Source organism: Taudactylus pleione, unplaced genomic scaffold (genome assembly GCF_031769625.1).
Source record: "Taudactylus pleione unplaced genomic scaffold, aTauple2 ptg000212l, whole genome shotgun sequence".
NCBI lineage: Eukaryota > Metazoa > Chordata > Amphibia > Anura > Myobatrachidae > Taudactylus > Taudactylus pleione.
Genome location: NW_028284614.1, coordinates 9957644 through 9981181, shown reverse-complemented (window position 1 = coordinate 9981181; position 23538 = coordinate 9957644). Strand labels below are relative to the sequence as shown.

Sequence of the window (23538 nt, the reverse complement as noted above, 5' to 3'; positions counted from 1 at the left end):
CTACCAATATCAATAAGAAAGCATCTTTAAAAAGAAAAAAAAAAACATTGTGTAAAAGACACAGCAGACAAACCACTCGTGTGATACCTCCTTAAGACTTCTGCCCTTTTATGGACATAAGACAAATATGACAGGAAACAAATATGGTTTGATTCCCTGCTGACCATTGGCAGTTGGTTCTCATTCATGACCACAGGTGAATGTACAGTACTTACCGAAATCAGGTCATTTAATAACAATTATTTTACTGGATGCGCGCCAATGGTTCTAGTTGGTGCAGTAGAAATTGTATTTAGACACCATGGCACAAACAGAAAGCATACGGTATCTATCATCTTACCAGGCGGTTGAAGTCTGAAAGGACATCAGTGTTGGACTAACAGTATCTCCCTTTAAAGTGTGTACAGCATGGGACATCTGAGGGTGAGTCTGTGCTTGGCAAGGCTCCTGTGTCGCCTTAACCCACTGGCTCTGTCCTTGCCTCATCCATTTGCCTTGGACGCCCCACCTCGCCAGATACATCTTGCAGAAGTCATAGTTCATTGCTGAATAATACATCAGATCCAGAACCAGCAGGACCACCACGAAAAATCCATAGACCCAGACTCCGACCAGTGCACTGTAGTTGCTGCAGTAAATACAAAACACACACATGAAAGAATGAAAAGTATCACAAAGATAAATGTGCCAGTGAGTATTTTAACAGAAAAAAAAAAAATGTTGATGTTGCCCATAGCAACCAATCAGATTCTACTTAACATGTATCTAGCACCTTATAGAAGATAATAGCTAGAATCTGATTGGTTGCTATGGGCAACATCTCCACTAAAAACCTGCACTTTAGTAAATATACCCCTACAAGTCCTTCAACATACTGTAGCTGTTAACGTTCCTGAGTAAGGCACAATATTTTTTACTTTAGGGTACTGTCCCTTTGCACCAACAGTCAGGATTTTTGATTTGTTTCACACATGTGGAAGTGAATCATAAACCACTTTAACTTCAGAGGGAAAACAAAAGTTCCTGCTTAACAGGCGTAACCAGAGGAATTCCGCTCCAAAGGGGTCATTACTTTGATAGCTCATAAAATGCGAATTTTATGGAAGGGGAGAAATACTATGAAAACCATGAAGTATGTAACCTTCAACTATAAGGCAGAAAATGCATGTTATTTCTAGGGCTGTGCCCTGCTCCTAAGAGGGGTGCCAAATTGTGGATTTTACTGCCAATTACTGAGAACAACTACGTTTTACTGACATATTATGTAATAGATGTAATATAAAATGTTTACAAACAAATTAAAATAGACGCACCAATAATAAATGTGAGCAGGAGTCCAAATTGTAAGATATATAGATTATGTTGGGCGCTGCTCTTTTTTTTAGGCTCCAGGGGACACACTTGACGGGATCCTCCTGGCAAGATCAATCGGGATGCAATCGGGAAGCCGGCTGACATTATACCGACAGTCGGCTCCCCGACTGTCATATCCTGGCGAGGGTGAAATGACCGGCGTCTAGATGCCGCTCATTTCACCGACGCCGGGCGCCGCGAGCGGACAGCCGCGGGGGGGGAGGGTTAGGTTTAGGGCTCACGGGCGAGACTTAGGGTTAGGCACCCCCACGGGAGGGTAGGGGTAGGCTAGGGAGAGGGAGGGTTAGGGTTAGGCACCCCCGGGGGGAGGTTAGGGTTGGGCACCCCCCCAGGGGACTTAGGTTTAGGCAGAGGGGAAGGGGGGTTAGGTTTAGGCACTTAGAGGGGGGATTAGGATTAGGCACCTCTAAGGGAGGGTTAGGGGTAGGTTAGGTTAGTTCATACTTACCTGGGGACGATCGGGATTTCCAGCTCTGTCGGGCTGCCGCTGCCGGGATCTGTGCCACTGTCAGCCTGACGCTGCCGGGAATCGAACTGCCGGCCCTGTGGCCGGCGATATTACATACCGATTCCGATCAATCGCCCCCCCCCAGCTAGTTAGCCCAGACCGGAGAATCCTGTGGAGGTGGGACCCCCCAATAAAGGGGTCCCCCTCTCTAGTGTACCCCAGTCCGGGGCTGACGTGTTTCCCCACAATGGTGATTTCATCTGAGACATACAGTTTTGACATACAGAAATCGGAATTTAAACTTCATCCAATAAATAGCTGTTAGGTTCATTGATTAATTGAACAACACCTGAAGATAAACTTGCTTAAAGTTATTGCTAACCATAATACAATTAATTATTATTTACTGTTTATCAAACAATAATAGTTAAATGAAACATAAAGGTTGTTACAAGGTATTTAGTATTTAGTTATCACAACAGAAAAAGCTAATTAGTTTCAGTGTATCAATCAGTATCTGATAAAAAGAGAAATATGTTTTACCCATTTTTGGCACTTAATATTACTTTGAAATCTTAAAAATAATCAAAAGAACAAGTTTATGCTATATATAGACGGCTTTAATTTATAATATAAAATGGAATACATCAGCAATTATCAATGACCTCAATTAAGTGATCTTATGTTGCTACCTCACACGGTTGGCTTTTATTACAAGTAATTGGGAAGCAAGCTTAATTGTAATATCCTTAATACACTAATACACAGCCCCATGATCAGAGTAATAACATTGCAATACAGCTTATTAATGACATTTGGGGTATAAATAACACCGTCATAATCAGAGCTATTCAGTCTAGTTCTTACATAAATGTTACAGCAAAGATCATGAAAATAACTGCTAGGGAATAACGGCAGGAATAATAATAATACCACAATGTGTCACAAATAGACTAAAAAAATGGACTTTGCCCCATTGCAGAAGCATTGGTTCTATAATTTCTATAGTAGGGGTTGCCCTGGAAACCAAGTGATATGTTAGTTTATACCATTGGTTTATAAAGCAGTATGGTTAAAAGAGAGTTATTACTTATGCCCATTTTACACCAACGTAAAAATCCCATGTTGATGCACATCCAGGGATTCAACTCGGGTATTTCGCTGGGTTGGCCACGGGTCGTTCCCGTGCCACCTTGCAGTTTAAACGATGACCTGGATCGTGCCACATGCTGCCCAATCGGCCGGCTTCAGTGGCACTTGGAGATGACATCATCTCCAAGCGTCCACTGCAGTTTCAGAAGAGCCGGATCACTGCAGACCCGGCTCCGGTGTGAATGGCGCTGATTCGGGAATATCCTGGTTCGGCGCCGCAGTCAGAAAGGGGTTAGTTCTGGGTCTGATCCGGATTTGGACCCGGAACTTTGGTATAAAACAGGTATTAGACATCTGACTCTGAGAGTTACTAACACTGGGCACGGCATCTATACACTGACCGTGATCGCTAAACCGCAACACTGCGGCCAGCGGGTGGGGACGGCTGAGGGCAGGGCGCATTTTGTAATTTTAAAATCGGGCAGAGAGCAGCAAACTGCTGAAACAGCCTAGCGGGCACACTGTCTTACCACATGTACATACACACATACCACATGCCCATGTCATCTCCCACCTGAGCAATTGTAACATGGTCTTCCTCTCTCTCCCGCCTCTTCCCTCTTCAATCTGTCCTCAATGCAGCTGCTCATTTCACCTTCCTATCATGTCGTTCTGATTTCATCTCTCCTTTACTGGATCCCCATCACTGGCTCCTCTTTCCCTACAGAACACAGATTAAGGGCCCAATTTATAATAGAAGCATAACCCCTCTATCGCTCGCTTAAAGGGGTTATGACTTCTTTTCTGGATTTAACGGCATTGCTCTCCCCATCTTTAGATGGCGAGAGCGATGTGGTCCCTATTGCCGGCAATGGGGACCCGGTGCTGCCATTCCGGCTTCAACTAAGCCTTCCACGCACTGCCAGGTCCTCATGTTTGCACATGAACAGACAGGCCATCGCGCATGCGCATTACACAACGCAACCCAGCAGAGGACCTCGCCGGAAGGGTAAATATTGGTAAATACCAGTGGATTTTTCGTTTGTACAAGAGTGGTACTAAATTAAAAATTGGTGTTTACCTTCGTTGATAAATGGGGCCCTTTGCTACTTACCCTCACTTACAAAACACTCAGGGGTCTAGTTACTAAGCAGTGTTAGGAGACAGAGTGAAAAGTAGGGATGTGCGCCGGACCATTTTTGCCGGATTTGGATTTGGTTCTAATTCGTCGTCCGGCTTTGGATTTGGATTTGCCAAGCTGCGGTGACTGGCTTTGGATTTGGATTTTTTTACAAAAATTGACAAAAAAAGCTAAAATCACATAAATTGGTCTTTTTTTTCTTCCTAGAGTATTATTAACCTCAATAACATTAATTTCCAGTCAATTTAGACCATATCACAGCTTATAATATTGTTTTCAACATTATTGGCCAAAGGTTGCAGTGAGCTGACTGGTTACTTAGCGACAAAGCAGCGGCACAACGACACAGACACCACAGTATAAAGCACATCTATGACATATTGCCTCACAGCAGTGGCAGAAATGAAAAGTAGTGCACCCACCCAGTAGGGTACGGCCAGCAGAATCACAGTACTTGTTTACATAGTGGGCTACGGCCCAAGGAGTCACAGTGCACAATCTTATTCACATTACACCGCACATAGGGCCTGATTCACATTACACCATAAAGTAGTGTCTCTTATTTATGTTACGACACACAGTAGTGCCCCTTTTACACAATGCCCACAGTAGTGCCCCTTTTACACAATGCCCACAGTAGCAGTGTCCCTTACACAATGCCCCCAGCAGTGTTGCCTCCTATGCAGTCCCCTTAGTAGTAGGGTCCCCTATGCAGTGCCCCCAGTAGAATGCCCCCCAGTAGTATGCCCCCCATTAGCAGGCCCCCCCAGTAGTATTCCCCCCATTAGCATGCCACCCAGTAGTATGCCCCCCATTAGCAGGCCCCCCAGTAGTATGCCCCCCCATTAGCAGCCCCTCCAGTAGTATGGCCCCCCCAGTAGTATGGCCCCCCCAGTAGTATGGCCCCCCCCAGTAGTAGGCTGCCCCAGTAGCAGCCCCCCCCAGTAGTAGGCTGCCACAGTAGTAGCCACCCCTGTAGTATGGCCCCCCCTGTAGTATGGCCCCCCCAGTAGTATGCCCCCCCAGTAGTATGGCCCCCCCAGTAGCAGGCCCCTCAGTAGTATGGCCCCCCCAGTAGCAGACCCCCCCCCCAGTAGTATAGCCCCCCCAGTAGCAGGCCCCTCAGTAGTATGGACCCCCAGTAGCAGACCCCCCCCAGTAGCAGACCCCCCCAGTAGTATAGCCCCCAGCAGTAGCAGACCCCCCAGTAGTATAGCCCCCCCCCAGTAGCAGGCCCCCCCAGTAGTATGGCCCCCCCACACCCCCAGTAGCAGACCCCCCCAGTAGCAGACCCCCCCCCAATAGCTCCCCCGGCCCTTGCACAAGTAAAAAAAAAAAATTAAAACTTACCTGAATCCCCGCTCCCGCGCCGTCCGCTCTGCTGTCACATGCTGAGGAGGGAGCCGGAAGACAGAGCTCATGTGTGAGCTCCAGCCGGCTCCCTCCGTGCAGCAGCCAATGAGAGTCTGTGTGTTTGTGTCTGTGTAGGGCAGATCGCTATCACAGCGCTCTGCCCTACACAATAGCAGCCCTGATGTCGGATTCTCTAGTGAGAATCCGACATCAGGCGGCTGCCGTTCGGCCCCGAACGGGGATCCGAGTCAGGCGGTGAACACCCGAACAGAGTTCGGGTGGACTCGGATCCCGAATGTTCGGAGCGGTTCGGATTCCACGGAATCCGAACCGCTCATCTCTAGTGAAAAGTGATAAGAAAGTGATAAGGTGCCAGCCAATCAGCTCCCAACTGTCATTTTTCAAACACAGCCTGTGAGAAGGCAGTTGGGAGCTGATTGGCTGGCACCTTATCACTTTCTTATCACTTTTCATTCTGTCTCCTAACACTGCTTAGTAACTAGGGCCCTCATTCAGACCCACTCGCAAGTGGGCATACGCACGTTCGCGGTACGCAAAAAAATATTTAAATTCAAGCACTCGCTCGTTTTTTCCTACGCAGCTAAAAATCCGCCCCAAACTCAGGCGACCCCTCCTCTGACTAACGAGCGTGCCAAATAGCGAGCGTACATCCCCGAAATGGCTTGAAGGGAACGCACGCACAAGTACAAACCGGAAGTGGGACTGTCAGATTCCGATTACCTGCTCGTTTTTTCGGCCTACCTCCCTCACTCGTATCATGCCAATCAATGTATCAATTAGCTTAATTGTTTTTTTTTTTTCAACACAATGCAATAAACTTTAATCTTGTCCGTGTTTGTATTTGCTCGCAGAATACGTACGGCTGAAACCTTCGCTTTTATTGTTCCAAAGACATGTTAGCCCCAATTAAACAATTGTTCTATTTGTTTGTCTCCCCACAATTTTTCTGTGGTTCATTTCTTTATTTAAATTTGCTTACGCATGTCACTGCATCAAGCCTATCATAACTCTCAAGAGATTTGTGGCCCTGTCGAACACATGACTCATACACTAACCAATAGAATTTGTCCTGTTAATTTCCCAAATACATTAGCCAATCAAATTTTTTTGTGGTGCTTTATTAAAAATATTTTGTCACAAAAACACCATTGCCATCATGAGATCCGCCGCATTCACCAGGCGCGAACTGCTGGTGCTGACGGAGGTGATGGACAGGAGGATCACCAGTCAGCCTCCACCCATCTCCAATAGGCGCAAGCGTTCCGCATATGCGGAGGTACGTCGACGCCTGCGCTCCTTCGGCTCACGCCGACATATTGGCCAGCTGGAGCGCAGGTGGCCGGACCTGCACCGGCGGACGCCCCGCTTGCTGGCGTGCTTTCGCATGCAGATTGCGGAAAGTAAGTGTTCTGGACTGTGGTTTTCAAGTTTATCTTGTGGGCCCTAACTGCGTGTGCATGTTTTCATGTCTGTCCTATTGAGTCATTGTAGTCATATCTGCATGTGCATGTTTTCATGTCTGTCCTATTGTGTATTTTTTTTTTTTTTTTAATTTTTTTTTTTTTTTGTTTGAGCAATAAATTGAAACAAAAAATCTGACATTGGATTGTGAAATTATTGTACAAATGGGTTACATTTAATCCTGGACCAAAAGGCAAAAACTGGGGAAAAAAAAAAAAAAAAAATGGGCTCTTTAAGGAACGTTTAAAAAATCATATAACGAGGCAAATTCAAGAGGCAAAAATAAAATGGTGCGAAAATTAAAACATGATGACATTATTGTTACAATAGGCCCTAACCACCAAATTGAGGGCAAAATAAACCCCCACAAATGTACGCAAATTGATTGTGTCATCCTGACATTAGCAGCTCTGATTTCCACCTGCGTACGGTTTTGTGATATCGAAAAAACTGATTTCAAAACACATACCAAGCCGGTTTTCAATCCAACACTAATTGCTTTTCAGCCCTCCCGCGATTAATCGCAACAACATCGTGGAGTCCCGGGACGGAGGAGAAGGCCATCGCCAATGTGGTCGAGTAATCCAGACCCTAAGCTGTGCGAGCATTTTGAAGGGAAAGAGGATCATCCAGTGACGTATGAGTCGGTCCGAACACATTTTACGCTCGCATTTGCTAATGTATGTACGCCCCAAAAACGCCTCGCCACGCCTGCGTTTTTCCATCTCCACCCCCGTCAACACCCAAAAACGCCCTGTTCTGTCAATCACAATTGACATGTCACTTCCTGTACGCTATTTGATGAACGAGACCAAAAAAACTCGCAATCTGCCGTACGCACATGCGCACTGTTACACCGACGCATGCGCGGTTATTCAACATCGGAACGCAACGAGCGTACTGCTGTTTGCGAGTGGCTCTGAATGAGGGCCTAGACCCCTTAATCTCTCCTCCCCTTCTACCTACTACACTCCCTCTCTGCACTTCCTGCCTCCTTGCTGATTACCTCCTCCCACTCCTGCATCCAAGATTTGTCCAGTGCTGTTCCCCTGAAACTCAATCCCCTTTATCTGGGTGTCTACTAGCAATTTCAGCAATGTATAGCGGTGATTACACGATTGCACTGCCATGCCCCCTGCTGTACTGAGCTGGCTGCCCCCCTCCTAGAGGGTAGGAATGGTCCTCGGTGGGCTATCTATCGATGGTAACTATCGATGCTTCCATCGGTGATTACCATCAATGGCACTAAAACATCTATGGTGAACCATCGATGGTTTGCAACACTGCTGGGGGGGCACGGAAGGCCGCGGATCAATCAAAATAGGGAGCTGGGTTTAGTGGGCGCCATTGGGCGGGGCTAAACTCTAAGCGGATGAAAAAAAAGAATAAAAGCATCGGGTTCTGCTCTGAACTCGATGACAAAGAACCATCGGTAGTTAACCATCGATGTTTGATAACTTTTGATGGTCGATGGCAGACAGTAAGTTTGCCTCTGAGGTTTAACCTCTTTCACCTATACTGTAAGCTCTCACAGGCTGTATCGTCTTCATGCAAATTTAGCAGCTTTCTCCGGAATTCATCTGTGGTATGGACAATAGCTGGTTATGAAATAAAAACGAGTGTTTGGCAACGATAGAATCTTGTCTCCAAATTTCCAACCGCTTATAAAAATAAGTAGAACTGGCTTGAGTGGATCAAATATCCTCATATACTAAGAATTATAGAGGTGTGGAGGGGGGGGCGCGACACAGTGCCCACAGTTCATCTCAGCCAAACTGGAGAAAATGGTTTATTCATCAATACTGTCATTTCTAGAAGTGTCAGTAACAGAACTGTCAGAAGGAAACCAGACTTGCTTCGATATTGTCAAAGATCAATTATTATTCAACATGCTACCGTACAGGGTCTTGTTATTCATGTACACTTTGGAGAAAGCAGAAGCACGGCCTGGTGGTGCAGAAATTGTGTGGTATGGTTTCTGCAAGATAGGTTTGGCTGAGACCTTATTTACTGCTTTCAGCCAAGGGTGTAACTACCAGCTGCCGGGCCCTTAATAGCTGCCACCCATGTTGTACTAGAGTTCTTCTCCTCTCTGCGGTCTTCTCATAAAGCTTCCTGCTGTATGACCACTAAAACTGTAATGGTTTAATTCAGAACTCTTGTGTCCCCTTCCTCTTTGAGCAGGTAGTGGTGCGCAGAGTGACAAGCAGGGGAGGAAATCCCTACCTAGGAACTCTAGTTTCCCTTCCTCTCTGAGAAGGAAGTGGGGCGCAGAGCGACAAGCAGGGGAGGAAATCCTTACCTAGGAACTCTAGTGTCCCCTTCCTATCTGAGAAGGAAGTGGGGCGCAGAGTGACAAGCAGGGGAGGAAATTCTTACCTAGGAACTCTAGTGTTCCCTTTCTCTCTGAGAAGGAAGTGGGGCGCAGAGCGACAAGCAGGGGAGGAAATCCCTACCTAGGAACTCTAGTGTCCCCTTCCTATCTGAGGAGGATGTGGGGCACAGAGCGACAAGCAGGGTAGGAAATTCTTACCTAGGAACTCTAGTGTTCCCTTTCTCTCTGAGCAGGTAGTGGGGTGCAGAGCGACAAGCAGGGGATGAAATCCTTACCTAGGAACTCTAGTGTCCCCTTCCTCTCTGAGCAGGAAGTGGGGTGCAGAGCGACAAGCAGGGGAGGAAATCTATACCTAGGAACTTTAGCGGCCCCTTGAAAATTTAGCAGTTTTTTTATTTTGCAGGATTTACAACTCATATATATTTCCCCCCAAAATAATGGCTGCCATGAAGAAAATAACATTCTGCATATTTTTAGAGACTTTGGCCCTGATTCAGAGCCGGACGCAAGTGGCTGCTCGTTCGCTCCGAGCGATGTTTGCCCAACTGCGCATGCGTACGGATCGAAATACGCATGCGCGAACCACTCAGTGCGGCCGAAAATCGTGTGCTCGCAAAATAGCGAATGCCTGCTGTTTTGAGTGACAGAATGAGGCGTATGTGGGTGGTAACAGGGGAAGGTGCTTGAAAACGGGGAGTGGAGATCCGATTGCAGGCGTGCTTAAAGGTCAAAACGGGCGTTTTATGGGTGTGCATATTTAAAACAGCAGCGTCATTGACCACGTCACTGGGTTATTTTATAGCCAGAACTGCTCGCAAAATTGTGGTAGCAAAAACCAACCACAAGAATAGCGAGCAACTCTTACCCTGTTCGATGTACTCGATTAATTTAATAAATAGCGGACATGACGTAGGATGCGAGCGGCCAGGGGGCGTATTTTTCAAAAAAACGAACGCAAGTTTTGTTCGCTCGTTCAGACCTAGAGGCGTGAACAGACCGCAAACAGCGAACGGTTCATTTGAATAGCCACCCCTTGTTTTAGGTGGTACAAGCATCAATTAAGTACAAAAACACTTTTCAAGCCTTTACCATGGAGCCAGACCTTTGGACCTGGAAGACTACTTTCAGTGGGATGCTTTTTCTAGGGGCATTTTTTCTATATTGGTAGATAATAGGATCTAATAACCAGTCCTTTTTGGAGGAAAAACTGAAATGTTGAAACGAATTGCAGGTTTGGTCCACAGGTGGCAATAAGCAGTAACTGGTGGCGAAGTTTTCACCTTTACAGACTCCATGCGTCAGTCTTAGAAAATATTTGGCTGAGCATCCCACAAAGCCTCTGTTCCGACACGTGGGGGCAGCCAAATAAAAGTCAACTAAAGGTTTAGCCGAGGCTACTATCTTCCCATTACAGAGCGATAATGTGGAGATCTGCCTGCATCCTACCATGGGCGCTGAGAGGGGTAGGTTGGGAAGCATACAAGGTAGCAATGCATGGCTAGGCATCTGGGTGGGGGCGGGCTTGCCTAGGAGGTGCAGCCACACCCACAAGATGGTGTGCTCATACCCCCTCAGAGACGGCGGTTGGAATGCAAGCGTCGCAATTCTGATAGGTGTTGGGATTCCGGCACCGGTATTCTAAGCAGGATACTGAGCATTTCCATTCAAAATGACCCCACACACTTCACCATGCCCCTAAGTACAGGGGCAAAAAATCTACATACCTGTCCTGTCATTTGGTAATACAGTACAACATTTTAATCAGCAGTTTTAATCCATTTACCTGCTGCAGTCAGATGGAATTTAGATGTCCCAAGGGCTAGCTAAAAGTTGCCAACCAATATTTTGAGTAGAGGCTAGTAACAAATAAAATAAAATTCAGCATATATGAACAATTATGTGCGTTTCCATGGTCACCGCCCAATTACCAACCATGGAAAGAGTGGTTCGTTGACAGAGCAATCCATGCACCCTAGGGGGTATATTCAGTGGCGTCCCTTCCCGCGGTGTCACCTGGTGCGGGTAGGGATGCTGCCTAAAAGGGCGTGGCCTCGCAGTACAGGGGTGTGGCCTCACGGCCCGAACCCCGCTGGTCCCGTTCTTGCTACTGTAGGGGGGTGCAGGAGGTGCCTTTTTGCAGTGCCGGCTCCCTTACAATGTTAGAAGCCGAGTGCTGCACTTAATGCCTAGAGTGCAGCACTCGGCTCCTGTCACTGAAGGGGATTCTGCACCTTGTGGTCACCCCTCGCCGGGTGACACCGGGGTGCGGGCCGTACCCCCCTTGTGACGCCACTGGGTATATTTACTAAAGAGCGGGTTTTGATGTTGCCCATAGCAACCAATCAGATTCTATGTAACATTTATCTAGCACCTTCTAGAAGATAATAGCTAGAATCTGATTGGTGGCTATGGGCAACATCTCCACTTCTAAAAACCAGCTCTTTAGTACGTATGCCCACAGCTATCTCTATCAGTGTGTCCATGGCTGTTCTGGCGCATGCGCATTCACGGAATTCTTACTTTGGCGCATGCAGATTTGTCTGCGTTTCCTCTTGCGCCTAACTGGGAACGAGGCCCATAGACATCATATTCTATTTCATTTTGCATTTTAGGTGACTGATGTTACTAAACTTTTCATGCCGTTCTCTTAATGATAATAATTGCTTTAATGCTGCAGTTTTGCATATAAAATTATGATTGTGCCACAGTAATTTATTTCTTTTCGGTCACGGTCACATCCAACGTTGAAAACCGCCAATTAAGTCTGATGCTAAAACAAACAGCTATTCTCAATGAATACAATCTACAGCAATGTATTAATCCCCCAGCCTGCAGCTTCCCCATCTGCTCCTTGTAAATAACATCTGTCCCTCATACAGAACGCATTCACAGCTGATAGGACGGCAAAAAGCTCCCATCACTGCAGTGAACAGAGGGGAGAGTACACTGACAGGACTTAATGATTAACTTTCATATGCTGCCCACATTGATCTAAATCGGCAATGATCTATTAGGAGTTTATAGGGGACTGTTTAATTGGTCATTTATGTAATTGCTCTTTATGAAAACTCCTGGAGCAGTATGAAGCATAACTGTACCCATTGGTTACACGCAGATGTCGAAGGTCTGTGACAACCTGGGTGTCCATCACTATGCTGATTAGTCCCTGTCTATGAAGATTATGCCTGCAGTGTTCAATGAGAGCTCTGTAACTATAATGAGTAAGCATCTACTCTAAGCCAAGCCGTCCTATTCTCAAATCTCGGGGAGCTCTCCCTGACTCCCAGGAGAGCAGGAAGCACAGATACAGAGGAAAGGAGGCGGGGGCTTATACTTCATATTAATTGTAGAGTTTATTAAAACTATTTTGATGTAGTGCTTAGAGTGGGAGCCTGCATTTGCTTTTTCTGCATGGAACTATAAGTCACTAGTGGTCATTACAGACGGGTGCGGGCCGCACCGGATGACACCATTCAAGGGGGCGACACCAAAATAGCAGAACTGCTTTGCTATTATGGAGTCACCCTCTCAGTAGGTGTCACTTGCAGCAGACGACGCGTTCGAGCATGAAAATAGGTGCACTGGGTGACACCAACCCCAGTGACACCACTGGTGGCACATCTTATTAGGTTTAAAATTAGGATGCGCTGTCCAAGCCCCCCATCTCACCATCCATTTCCATAGGACCCCATTGTAACTGTATCTTCCACCCCGAATGTTAACAGATCCCCAGGTGCAATAGATCCACAACAGCATTTTCACCACCCCCTAGTAGCAATAGATCCCCAGTGGCGCAACCTCCCCACCCACTAGTGTCCATAAGTACCCATCCTGCTAGTAACCCCCCATGCTTCACTATATATATACATACACAGCCATGGCCAAAAGTTTTGAGAATGACACAAGTATTGATCACATAGTTTGCTGCTTCAGTGTTTTTGGACCTTATGGTCAGATGTTACTATGGTATACTGAAGTAACATTACAAGCATTTCATAAGTGTCAAAGGCTTTTATTGACAATTACATTAAGTTTATGCAAAGAGTCAATATTTGCAGTGTCGACCCTTCTTTTTCAAGACCTCTGCAATTCGCCCTGGCATGCTGTCAATCAACTTCTGGGCCACATATCGACTGATGGCCGCCAATTCTTGCCTAGTCAATGCTTGAAGTTTGTCAGAATTTGTGGGTTTTTGTTTGCCCACCTGCCTCTTGAGGATTGACCACAAGTTGTCAATGGGATTAAGGTCTGGGGAGTTTCCTGGCCATGGACCCAAAATTTCGATGTTTTCTTCCCCGAGCCACTTAGTTATCACTTTTGCCTTATGGCAAGGTGCTCCATCAAGCTGGAAAAGGCATTGTTAATCACCAAACCGGTTCTTGGATGGTTGGGAGAAGTTGCTCTTGGAGGATCTTTTGGTACCATTCTTTATTCATGGCTGTATTCTTAGGCAAAATTTTGAGTTATCTCACTCCCTTGGCTGAGAAGCAACCCCACACATGAATGGTCTCAGGATGCTTTACTGTTGGCATGACACAGAACTGATGGAAGCGCTCACCTTTCCTTCTCCGGACAAGCATTTTTCCAGATGCCCCAAACAATCTGAAAGGGGATTCATCAGAGAAAATAACTTTACCCGAGTCCTCAGCAGTCTAATCCCTGTACCTTTTGCAGAATATCAGTCTGTCCCTGATGTTTTTCCTGTTGCCCTTCTTGACCCCAGTCCATCCTCCAAAAGTCTTCACCTCACTGTGCTTGAAGATGCACTCACACCTGCCTGCTGCCATTCCTGAGCAAGCTCTGCACTGGTGGTGCCCTGATCCCGCAGCTGAATCAACTTTAGGAGACTGACCTGGTGCTTGCTGGACGTTCTTGGGTGCCCTGAAGCCTTCTTCACAACTATTGAACCTCTCTCCTTGAAGTTCTTGATGATCTGATATATGGTTGATTTAGGTGCAATCTTACTAGCACCAATATCTTGTCCTGTGAAGCCCTTTTTGTGCAAAGCAATGATGACTGCACATGTGTCCTTGCAGGTAACCATGGTTAACAGAGGAAGAAGAATGATTTCAAGCTCAACCCTCCTTTTAAAGCTTCCAGTCTGTTATTTTAACTCAGTCAGCATGACAGAGTGATCTCTAGCCTTGTCCTCGTCAACACTCTCACCTGTGTTAACGAGAGACTCACTGACATGATGTCAGCTGGTCCTTTTGTGGCAGGGCTAAAATGCAGTGGAGATGTTGTTTTTTGGGATTAAGATCATTGTCATGGCAAAGAGGGACTTTGCAATTAATTGGAATTCATCTGATCACTCTTCATGACATTCTGGAGTATATGCAAATTGCCATAATAAAAACTGAAGCAGCAGACTTTGTGAAAACCTCTGTGACATTACCTACCCACCACCCTCCCCCATACCAACCTGCAGAGTGCAGATGGGATCCACAGCAGGAAGAGGAAATCCTTTCTGCGCATGTGAAAGCCCAGCTGACGGCGGTTGCAGTTCATGCGACCGTGCCTGGTAAGTGGTAAGGAGAGCCACAGGAGACAGATGGAGGCCTTTCATCCGTGTTACCTGAGACCTCCAAGTTTCCAGAATAGGTCAGTGTCCAGTGCAAGTGTGAGTAACCAGCTACATGCAGCACAGCTCCATACAAGGAGCTAGCCACCAGCACTGTGGCCTTGAACGTCTTTGTACTGTCAGGGAAACTACCCAGCTCATCTTTTCCACACATCTATGATCATTCTTGTTCAATGGGTTACTAGTACCAACATAGATGTCTTCTGATTACAGTATAGGTGCTGGGACTACTGACAACATCATTGTCATATACTTTCTCATATTAAATATAATTGTGACTATAACCCCAACTGATATTATCTCCTTTTACTGATGCAGAGAGAGAGAGATTATAGTCAGAGTTCTCATTCTTTGGGTATTCGCTTTTCCATTTCATCCATGTCTTCCTCTGAAGAAACCTCAGACACATGTGGAGAAACGCGTAAGGTACTACCAGAATTCAGCAGAGCTGTCACAATATTATACTGTGGAGATGCGGTGAAGATTTATAAACAGGCAATATACTCAGTATCTCTTATAGTATTGGGTATATACCACTGAGTACAGTAAGCAGTATGGCGGTGAGAGCCACTCCATTAATTACATCAAGGATTAATTAGCTGATTTGCTGTATATAACTGTCAGAAACATTGGATACTGCGCATAGTGATATGAAATAATCACAATCAAATGTTGAATAGTGTTTGCTTTCTATTAGAATACAGGAGGCTTGTATATAATAAACCAAATAATTTTATTCACACAAATACCTAAACACTGTAAAATCAATGAATAAATCACAGTTGATAAAATGGCATATAATTAAAAAAAACAATATTGATACTAGTGTGCAAAAATTGGCCATAGTAATTGAAGAATGAATAGAAAAAATGTATAGAAAAAATGTATATAGAGCTGTTAAATCCCCACTCCTGTGTGGAGATAATCAATGTTCCCAGTCCATTGAATGTAAATAGTAACAAAAGAATCATAATTGTCAGCAAGTGACCATATTGTTGCAATAATGAGTAGTCTCAAAAAACAAGCATGAAGCATGCACTCTATCACCAGAAGTATACAGGATCAAAGAGCATTACTGCATTGTACTCTAATGTTATTTATATAACCATCCAGTTGTACTGTGATTCAATGGACAATTCAATGGATCCGCCTAGGATCTCATCACCGGCATAAGTTCCAGTTTATACATCATAAGGTGTTTTATTGTCCGTATCATCTCCGTACATTTGGCCCGTCTGAGACTGCCGAGTTTCACTTATCGTTGCAGCTCACTCTGCGCTCATAAGCGCAATTACAGTGGTTTGATTTCTGCTCGCACCTCCATAAGCTGGGATCAGAAAACAGCTAGTGAGACATAACCAGTGGCGGCTCCATAGGTGAGGCTACAGCGCCGTCCAAAATTCAATTAGCAGAGCCACACCAACTGCCACCCCAAATGCTGCCAAACATCCCCGGCCAGGACTCACTGGCAGTTGGTGTGGTCCCACCTCTGGAGCCCCCACTGGACATAACCTATCGCTGGGAGCCGTTCCAGCGGCAGAGCACAGATAATTTAATGTGGCCCTATATCTTATTTACTGGTATAATACTGTTAGAAGTTCTTTGTGCTCCTTAATTGTGCTTCTTGGTTTTTCTGTAAGAGATGCTTTGCTAGATCAGGGTCTGCAGAATGAAATGTGAGTTGCTGCCCACAAATTCATTGTAGTATTAAACAGATTTTACCTTATCAATGGCCACCACCATGCTATCTGGACATGTACTGTACATGGAATCGGTATGATTTACTGCCGGACACTTGTCCGGCGGTTGGAGTCCCGACAGTGGCTGCCCGACATGGGTGAAAATCCCAATCGTCCCCAGGTAAGTTTTCACTAACCTAACCTCCCCCCTAACGCTCCTTAGGGGTGCCTAACCCTAACCTTCCCCCCAGTGCCTAACCCTAATCCCCCCTCTAAGTGCCTAAACCTAACCCCCCCTTCCCCGCCGCCTAAACCTGGGGGGGTGCCTAACCCTAACCCTCCCTCCCCCTAGCCTAACCCTAACCTCCCGGGGGGTACCTAACCCTAAGTCCCCCCCGGGAGCCCTAAACCTAAACCTCCCCCCCGTGGCTGTCCACGCTCGGTGCCCGGCATCACTTCGATCGGGATGCCGGTTGCCGGTCTCCCGATCGAAGATTTAGACGCCTGTCATTTAACCCTCGCTGGGATAAATCAGTCGGGAAGCCGGCTGTCGGGATTAAGTACGCTTCCCGACTGCATATTACAGTACATGTATGTGCATTCCCCTTTCGCCATCTCAGGATATGCATGGCAAGAAATAGTAGCATTTTTGAATAAAAAAAACATTTTGGATTTGTAGTAAAATGTTTAATAGTCTTTAATAACTTTCATTACATTTGTAAACGCTTAATAAAAATGTGAAGTCTTTTTCTTACAAATGGAACTGGAAGCCCCAAGTCACGGCTTCCGGCATCACGGCACATGTGTGAACTGGGAAAGCTGGGTCACGCGTGTGCAGATGCAGCAAGACTGCGTGGCAAAGTGGTAAGACTCCACATTCCGGTGCCAACCAGTATTGATGTGTAGCTGAATAAGATGTGTTTGGTATCAATAACTGGGAAAGGTGGATTCGTGTATGGGAGGAAAATTTCTATTGAATCCAGTAGATGTGGTAAGCCGAGGGAGTTTGTGATAAAAAATAATAACAAATAATAGATATTAAAAAATAAAAAATAAATTGATAAGCTTAAAAAAAAATAAAAATAAAGTCAAGTGATGTTAAATATATAATAACAATGTATCTAGAGCCAAGTATACTTTGGGTCAGTGCACATTAGATTTCTATTTGAAGAGCTATATTATAGCAATTAGAGTGCACCTGTCATATACACCCACAGTGGAAACAGCCATTTTTATGGGCTGACCGAATATGCAGGTAAATTGAATGCAGCCTATTCATTCACTAGTAACAAGTAGTGTCACTGAGGTGCAATGTAACTCAGTGATGTCACTCATTCATGGGGAACTGACTATTGGTTCTGGTCCTAGTAACTGATAAGCTGCGTACTTGGGTATTAAGCAGGTACTACTCAGTCGCCTCTACTTATTAATGTGTTGCGATAGCAGGGATTCTCTTTAGCTGATTATCACAATGAAAGAAAATCTGTTATCGCTGCAATTTACCAATAAAACTTCACCGAAACTGCTGAGTATCACTCACCCATCTAGTCTTAGTGCTCTGCCGGTGAACTCAGTTTACCGATTCACACATGCACAAGTGAACTGGAAGCCGCCCTGACCTGGGTCAGTACGTCAGATACGTATGAAAGAAAATAAATGGAGGGCGCACCACGTGAGTATAATAAAAACACACTAATTTACTTGCAATAATGCTCACATACATAAAAGTAAAGGATAGTCCGCCTCACAAACTGCCCCCAGTGCCTCCGGACAGCTCCCGGTAAAAGATTACGCAGACATGCGGCACAAAAACACTTCCCCTGTTGATGAAACGCGTTTGGAGTGGGTAGAGGACTCTGGACGTTACACGTCACGAGCTGGGTCCAGCGAAGAGGAGAAACTGGGAAGTGTTTTTGTACCGCATGTCAGCTTGACCTCTTACCGGGAGCTGTCCGGAGGCACTGGGGGGAGATCGTGAGGCGGACTATCCTTTACTTTTATGTATGTGAGCATTATTACAAGTAAATTGGCATGTTTTTATTATACGCACGTGGTGCGCCCTCCATTTCTTTTCTTACATATATACAGTCAGGTCCATAAATATTGGGACATTGACAGAATTTTCATATTTTGGCCTCTATTCACCACCAGAATGGCTTTGAAATGAAACAAAAAAGATGTGATTTAACTGCAGACTTTCAGATTTAATTTGATGGTAATTACATCCAAATCAGGTAAACGGTGTAGGAATTACAATGGTTTCTATATGTGCCTCCCACTTTTTAAAGAGCCAAAAGTAATGGGACAAACTAAACAATCCTAAATCTAACTTTCACTTTTTAATACTTTGTTGCAAATCGTTTGCAGGCAATTACAGCCTGAAGTCTGGAACGCATAGACATCACCAGACGCTGGGTTTCATCCCTGGTGATGCTCTGCCAGGCCTCTACTGCAAATGTCTTCAGTTCCTGCTTGTTCTTGGGGCATTTTCCCTTCAGTTTTGTCTTCATCAAGTGAAATGCATGCTCAATCGGATTCAGGTCAGGGGATTGACTTGGCCATTGCATAACATTCCACTTTTTAGCCTTAAAAAACTCCTTGGTTGCTTTTGCAGTATGCTTCGGGTCATTGTCCATCTGCACTGTGAAGCGCCGTCCAATGAGTTCTGAAGCATTTGACTGAATATGAGCATATAATATTGCCCGAAACACTTCAGAATTCATTCTGCTGCTTTTGTCAGCAGTCATATCATCAATAAATACAAGGGAACCAGTTCCATTGGCAGCCATACATGCCCACGCCATGACACTACCACCACCATGCTTCACTGATGAGGTGGTATGTTCTGGATCATGAGCAGTTCCTTTCCTTCTCTTCTCTTCCCATCACTCTGGTACAAGTTGATCTTTGTCTCATCTGTCCATAGGATGTTGTTCCAGAACTGTAATGGCTTTTTTAGATGTTGTTTGGCAAACTCTATTCTGGTCTTCCTGTTTTTGTGGCTCACCAATGGTTTGCATCTTGTGGTGAACCCTCTATATTCACTCTTGTGAAGTCTTCTCTTGATTGTTGACTTTGACACATATACATCTACCTCCTGGAGAGTGTTCTTGATTTGGCAAACTGTTGTGATGGGGTTTTTCTTAACCAGGGAAATAATTCTTCTGTCATCCACCACAGTTGTTTTCCGTGGTCTTCCGGGTCTTTTGGTGTTGCTGAGCTCTCCGGTGCATTCTTTCTTTTTAAGAATGTTCCAAACAGTTGATTTGGCCACACCTAATGTTTTTGCTATCTCTCTGATGGGTTTGTTTTGATTAATCAGCCTAATGATGGCTTGCTTCACTGATAGTGACAGCTCTTTGGATCTCATTGAGAGTTGATTCCAAATGCAAATGTCACACCTAGAATCAACTCCAGACCTTTTACCTGCTTAATTGATAATGAAATAACGAGGGAATAGCCCACACCTGTCCATGAAATAGCTTTTGAGTTGATAGTCCCATTACTTTTGGCCCCTGTTGTAATTCCTGCACCGTTCACCCGATTTGGATGTAATTACCCTCAAATTAAATCTGAAAGTCTGCAATTAAAGCACATCTTGTTTGTTTCATTTCAAAACCATTTTGGTGGTGAATAGAGGCCAAAATCGGAAAATTCTGTCAATGTCACAATATTTATGGACCTGACTATATATATATATAAATTCCGAACTGAAATAAATAAAAAGAATACTGTATATCATTAGTAGATTGGGAGAAGCCCAAGAACAGCCGTTTTCGCCAGGAAGAGTCATTTTTTTTCTACTGAATAATTAGAGCTTTGCGTCATACGGATCTCCCAAGTTTTATCGTTAAACAAAAGTAAATGATGTTCGTACATTATATACCCTACCACAGAGCTTGACAGAGATAATTAGTCCATTGAGAAAAGCCTGAAACAAACCTAAACTTTCTGAGTTACAGGAAAACTCCCTTCTACAAAGCGTTTACAATTTTCAGATATATTATACAGAACCAGGGAAGTAAATAGTGAAGGAGACGTCTCACGCTGGATCCTAGTTATAAAGGGTTATTTCATGTAAGCTGGGAGATGAAAGCCGAGTCACAGAAACAGCAAGTGCAGGAACGCTCTTGTGATTCCTACTTGTTATTTAGGCTCCGCACAGTTGCCATGGTGATGGCCTAATGGATGGATTATAGATTTATTTATAAATGGTATTAATTGGATCTCAGAATTGAAATGGGAATCAGCCGCAGTACGTCCAGGCGAAGGTTCCTTTATCTACATATGAAGCAGTGCCAATCTAGTCACAGCTGAGCGACTGCCTTTCAGATGCATTGTTATGTAGAACAATAGGCAGAAGGACTTGTTTGATCTATACCCTTTTCATCTTATTCTTTTTTTCCTTATTCACCCTGCTCTGGGTCTCCAGTTTCTATACATATGAGAAGAAGTGAGCACAACTGTCAGAACCGTACTGCCAAATATTTGCCTCGTTCTGCCTTTGGCCAAGAAATTGTGCACATTTCACTGGTGAAATATGGCTTTAAGTGCCCCCAGTCCTGCCGCCAGCGCACCACACAGAATAAATTGATCATCAATAGCCAGGCTTGGGTGTTCAGTTCCACAAATAAAATAAATAAATAATAAAAATTTAAAAAATAAAAAAGACATCCTGATTAAGGTGCTCTCTGTATTGTACAGCGGTCAGTAGACTGATCAATGTACGTTGATCACTAGAATGTTCTCTGTATTGCATACCAGTGATTAAGATACTATACAGTACGTACTGCATAGAGATCACTAACATTTCTTCTGTATTGTATAAAGGCCACTACAATGTTTTATGTATTGTAATAGTGGTCCCTAGATTGCTCACCGTATTGCACAGTGATCACTGGAATATGCTCTATTGTATAGTAGTCACAAGAATGGTCTTAATTGTATGGGATGAACTAAAATGTTCTCTATTATATAGTAGGCACAAGAATGATGTATATTGTATAGTAGGCACTAGAATGCTCTCTACTGCTTTTTAGGCACTAGAATGCTCTCTACTGTACAGTAGTCACTAGAATGCTCTCTATTTTATAGTAGTCCCTAGAATAATCTTTATTGTATAGTAGTCACCGACAGCCGCGGATCCTGCCTTTGCCGGTTTCTAGGGACTGCATCGGCTGTTGTGATAGCAGGGAGTGACTTCCCATGGAAGTGCTCCCTGCTGTCACAACCCGGACTGGCAGTCCCAGAAGAAGAAAACACCACCACCAACTCTGCAGTCCTAGGTAAAATCCACCATGGGTCGCTAGAATTATCCACTAGAATGATCTTTATTGCATAGTAACCAATAGAATGCTCTCTTTTGTATAGTAGTCACTAGAATGTTCCCTATTGTATAGTAAGCATTAGAATGCTCTCCATGATATAGTAGGCACTAGAATGCTCTCTATTATATAGTAGTCAATAGTATGCAATCTGTCTTAAATAGCACTTAAATACTTCTCAGCTGGGACTGGGTTGTGTTTGCTTACGACTCTTTGAGATAATACTTTTTAATTAACTATGCAAAGCCACACTCAGTTTAATAAACATGTTGGCACAGTTTTTGTCACATCCATGTTGCTGTTGCTGGTAGTAGAGCTTGCACCTCTTGCTTGCGTTTTTTCCCCACTTTGTGCCCGGGCAACACGACACTTTGGAGTCCCCGTAACTCTGCACACTGGTGTCCCCCGCATTGCTACACCACTGTTTATCCCTAAGGATCCTCACCATTAATAGTGGGCCACAAACCCAAGATCAATAAGTAGACAAAATATTAAATATCACACCCCCAACGTGAGTCTTCATCATCCTGCAAATGATTAACTTTATTTAATGAAAAACTTTCAAACCCATGCAAACAATCGGAGAACATACAAACCCATACAGGTGGGTCATGAGCGAGAATCCAAAACCAGTGCTGTGAGGCAGTAATGCTAGCCACTATGCTGCCCATATTATCCTACAATGACTTTTGAATGTTTACCTTAGTTATTTTTTTTCAATAAAAAGATTAAAACCGTTAGAAAAACTACGACTGGCAAACTGAGTTCTATACTGATTGTAATTATCCATCTACAGCAACACGGATGGGGGGGAATTGTGGATATAATTTTTAGAGACTCAGTCACTTACTTATGCATATATCCATCTGCGCCCATAGTGAGGTTCATCTGCATGACGTTCTGGAATTCCGTCTCATTGCAGCAGTATTTGAAGACTGTGTTGTTATGGTGACAGCACAAGATGTAAGACTTGTTGTCTGAAAGGCGAGGACAGTGGAAACCAAAGTGATATCGTCCTTTATGGTCTGTGTACGGCTCACAAACTCTGAAGTGCGCTGAGGAGGCTGCGGGATAGAAAAGTGCTGTTAGCAATGTGAAGACAGTCTATAGGAGAATTAAATGTACAGTGATAGAAGCAATGTGTATAATATACAGTCAGCAAATGAAATCGTTAACACACAAAGCTTATATGTCCATGTGTAATCCTGCAGCAGATTCCCATGAAACTGAATTGAACGAGTAAACACTATAGTTGCTGAGAGCTAAAAGCCTAGACAACCTATTGGGCCGGGGTTAAGGATTACCCGCAGTCTGTTCTACAATAGGGGGGGGGGCTTGGGGGTATGGGATCCAGGCGGTCGGATTGCCGCCGATCAGAGTACCAACAGCGGCATCCCGACAGTCAGAATCCCAACTCTACAAGGTAGGCTTCATGGACGCTAACCCGTACCCCTACCTATAACCCTCCCTCCCTGGTGCCTAAACCTAACCTCCCCCTCATCGCAACATAAATCTAACCCTCACTCCTTAGTGTCTGATCCTAACCCTCCCTCTAGTGCCAAACCTTAACCCTAAATCTAACCCTCCCCTAACCCCCGATACTTACCTTCAGGATGCTGGCTGTTGGGATTACGACGCAGGTATTTTGACTGTCGGTATCCCGCACCCCGGGATGATGACTACACCCCGCTGCCTCCTCCTGCTGCCAAATAAAACTCTTTTATTATAC

The 23538-nt window shown here is 44.7% G+C and overlaps 1 protein-coding gene across 2 annotated transcripts in view; it reads right to left on the bottom strand.

Moving 5' to 3' along the window:
* SHISAL1 (shisa like 1) overlaps positions 1-23538 on the bottom strand; it is a 163470-nt gene that overhangs the window by 20716 nt on the left and 119216 nt on the right. The window contains exons 3-4 of one of the 2 annotated variants that reach the window (XM_088478377.1): positions 22660-22873; positions 341-628 (exon numbers count right to left, since the gene is read on the bottom strand). In XM_088478377.1, the coding sequence (XP_088334503.1) occupies positions 341-628; positions 22660-22873 (502 nt within the window). Of the gene's footprint in view, positions 1-336; positions 629-22659; positions 22874-23538 lie in introns of those variants that run through there. The other variant, XM_088478376.1, reaches the window with a different exon arrangement.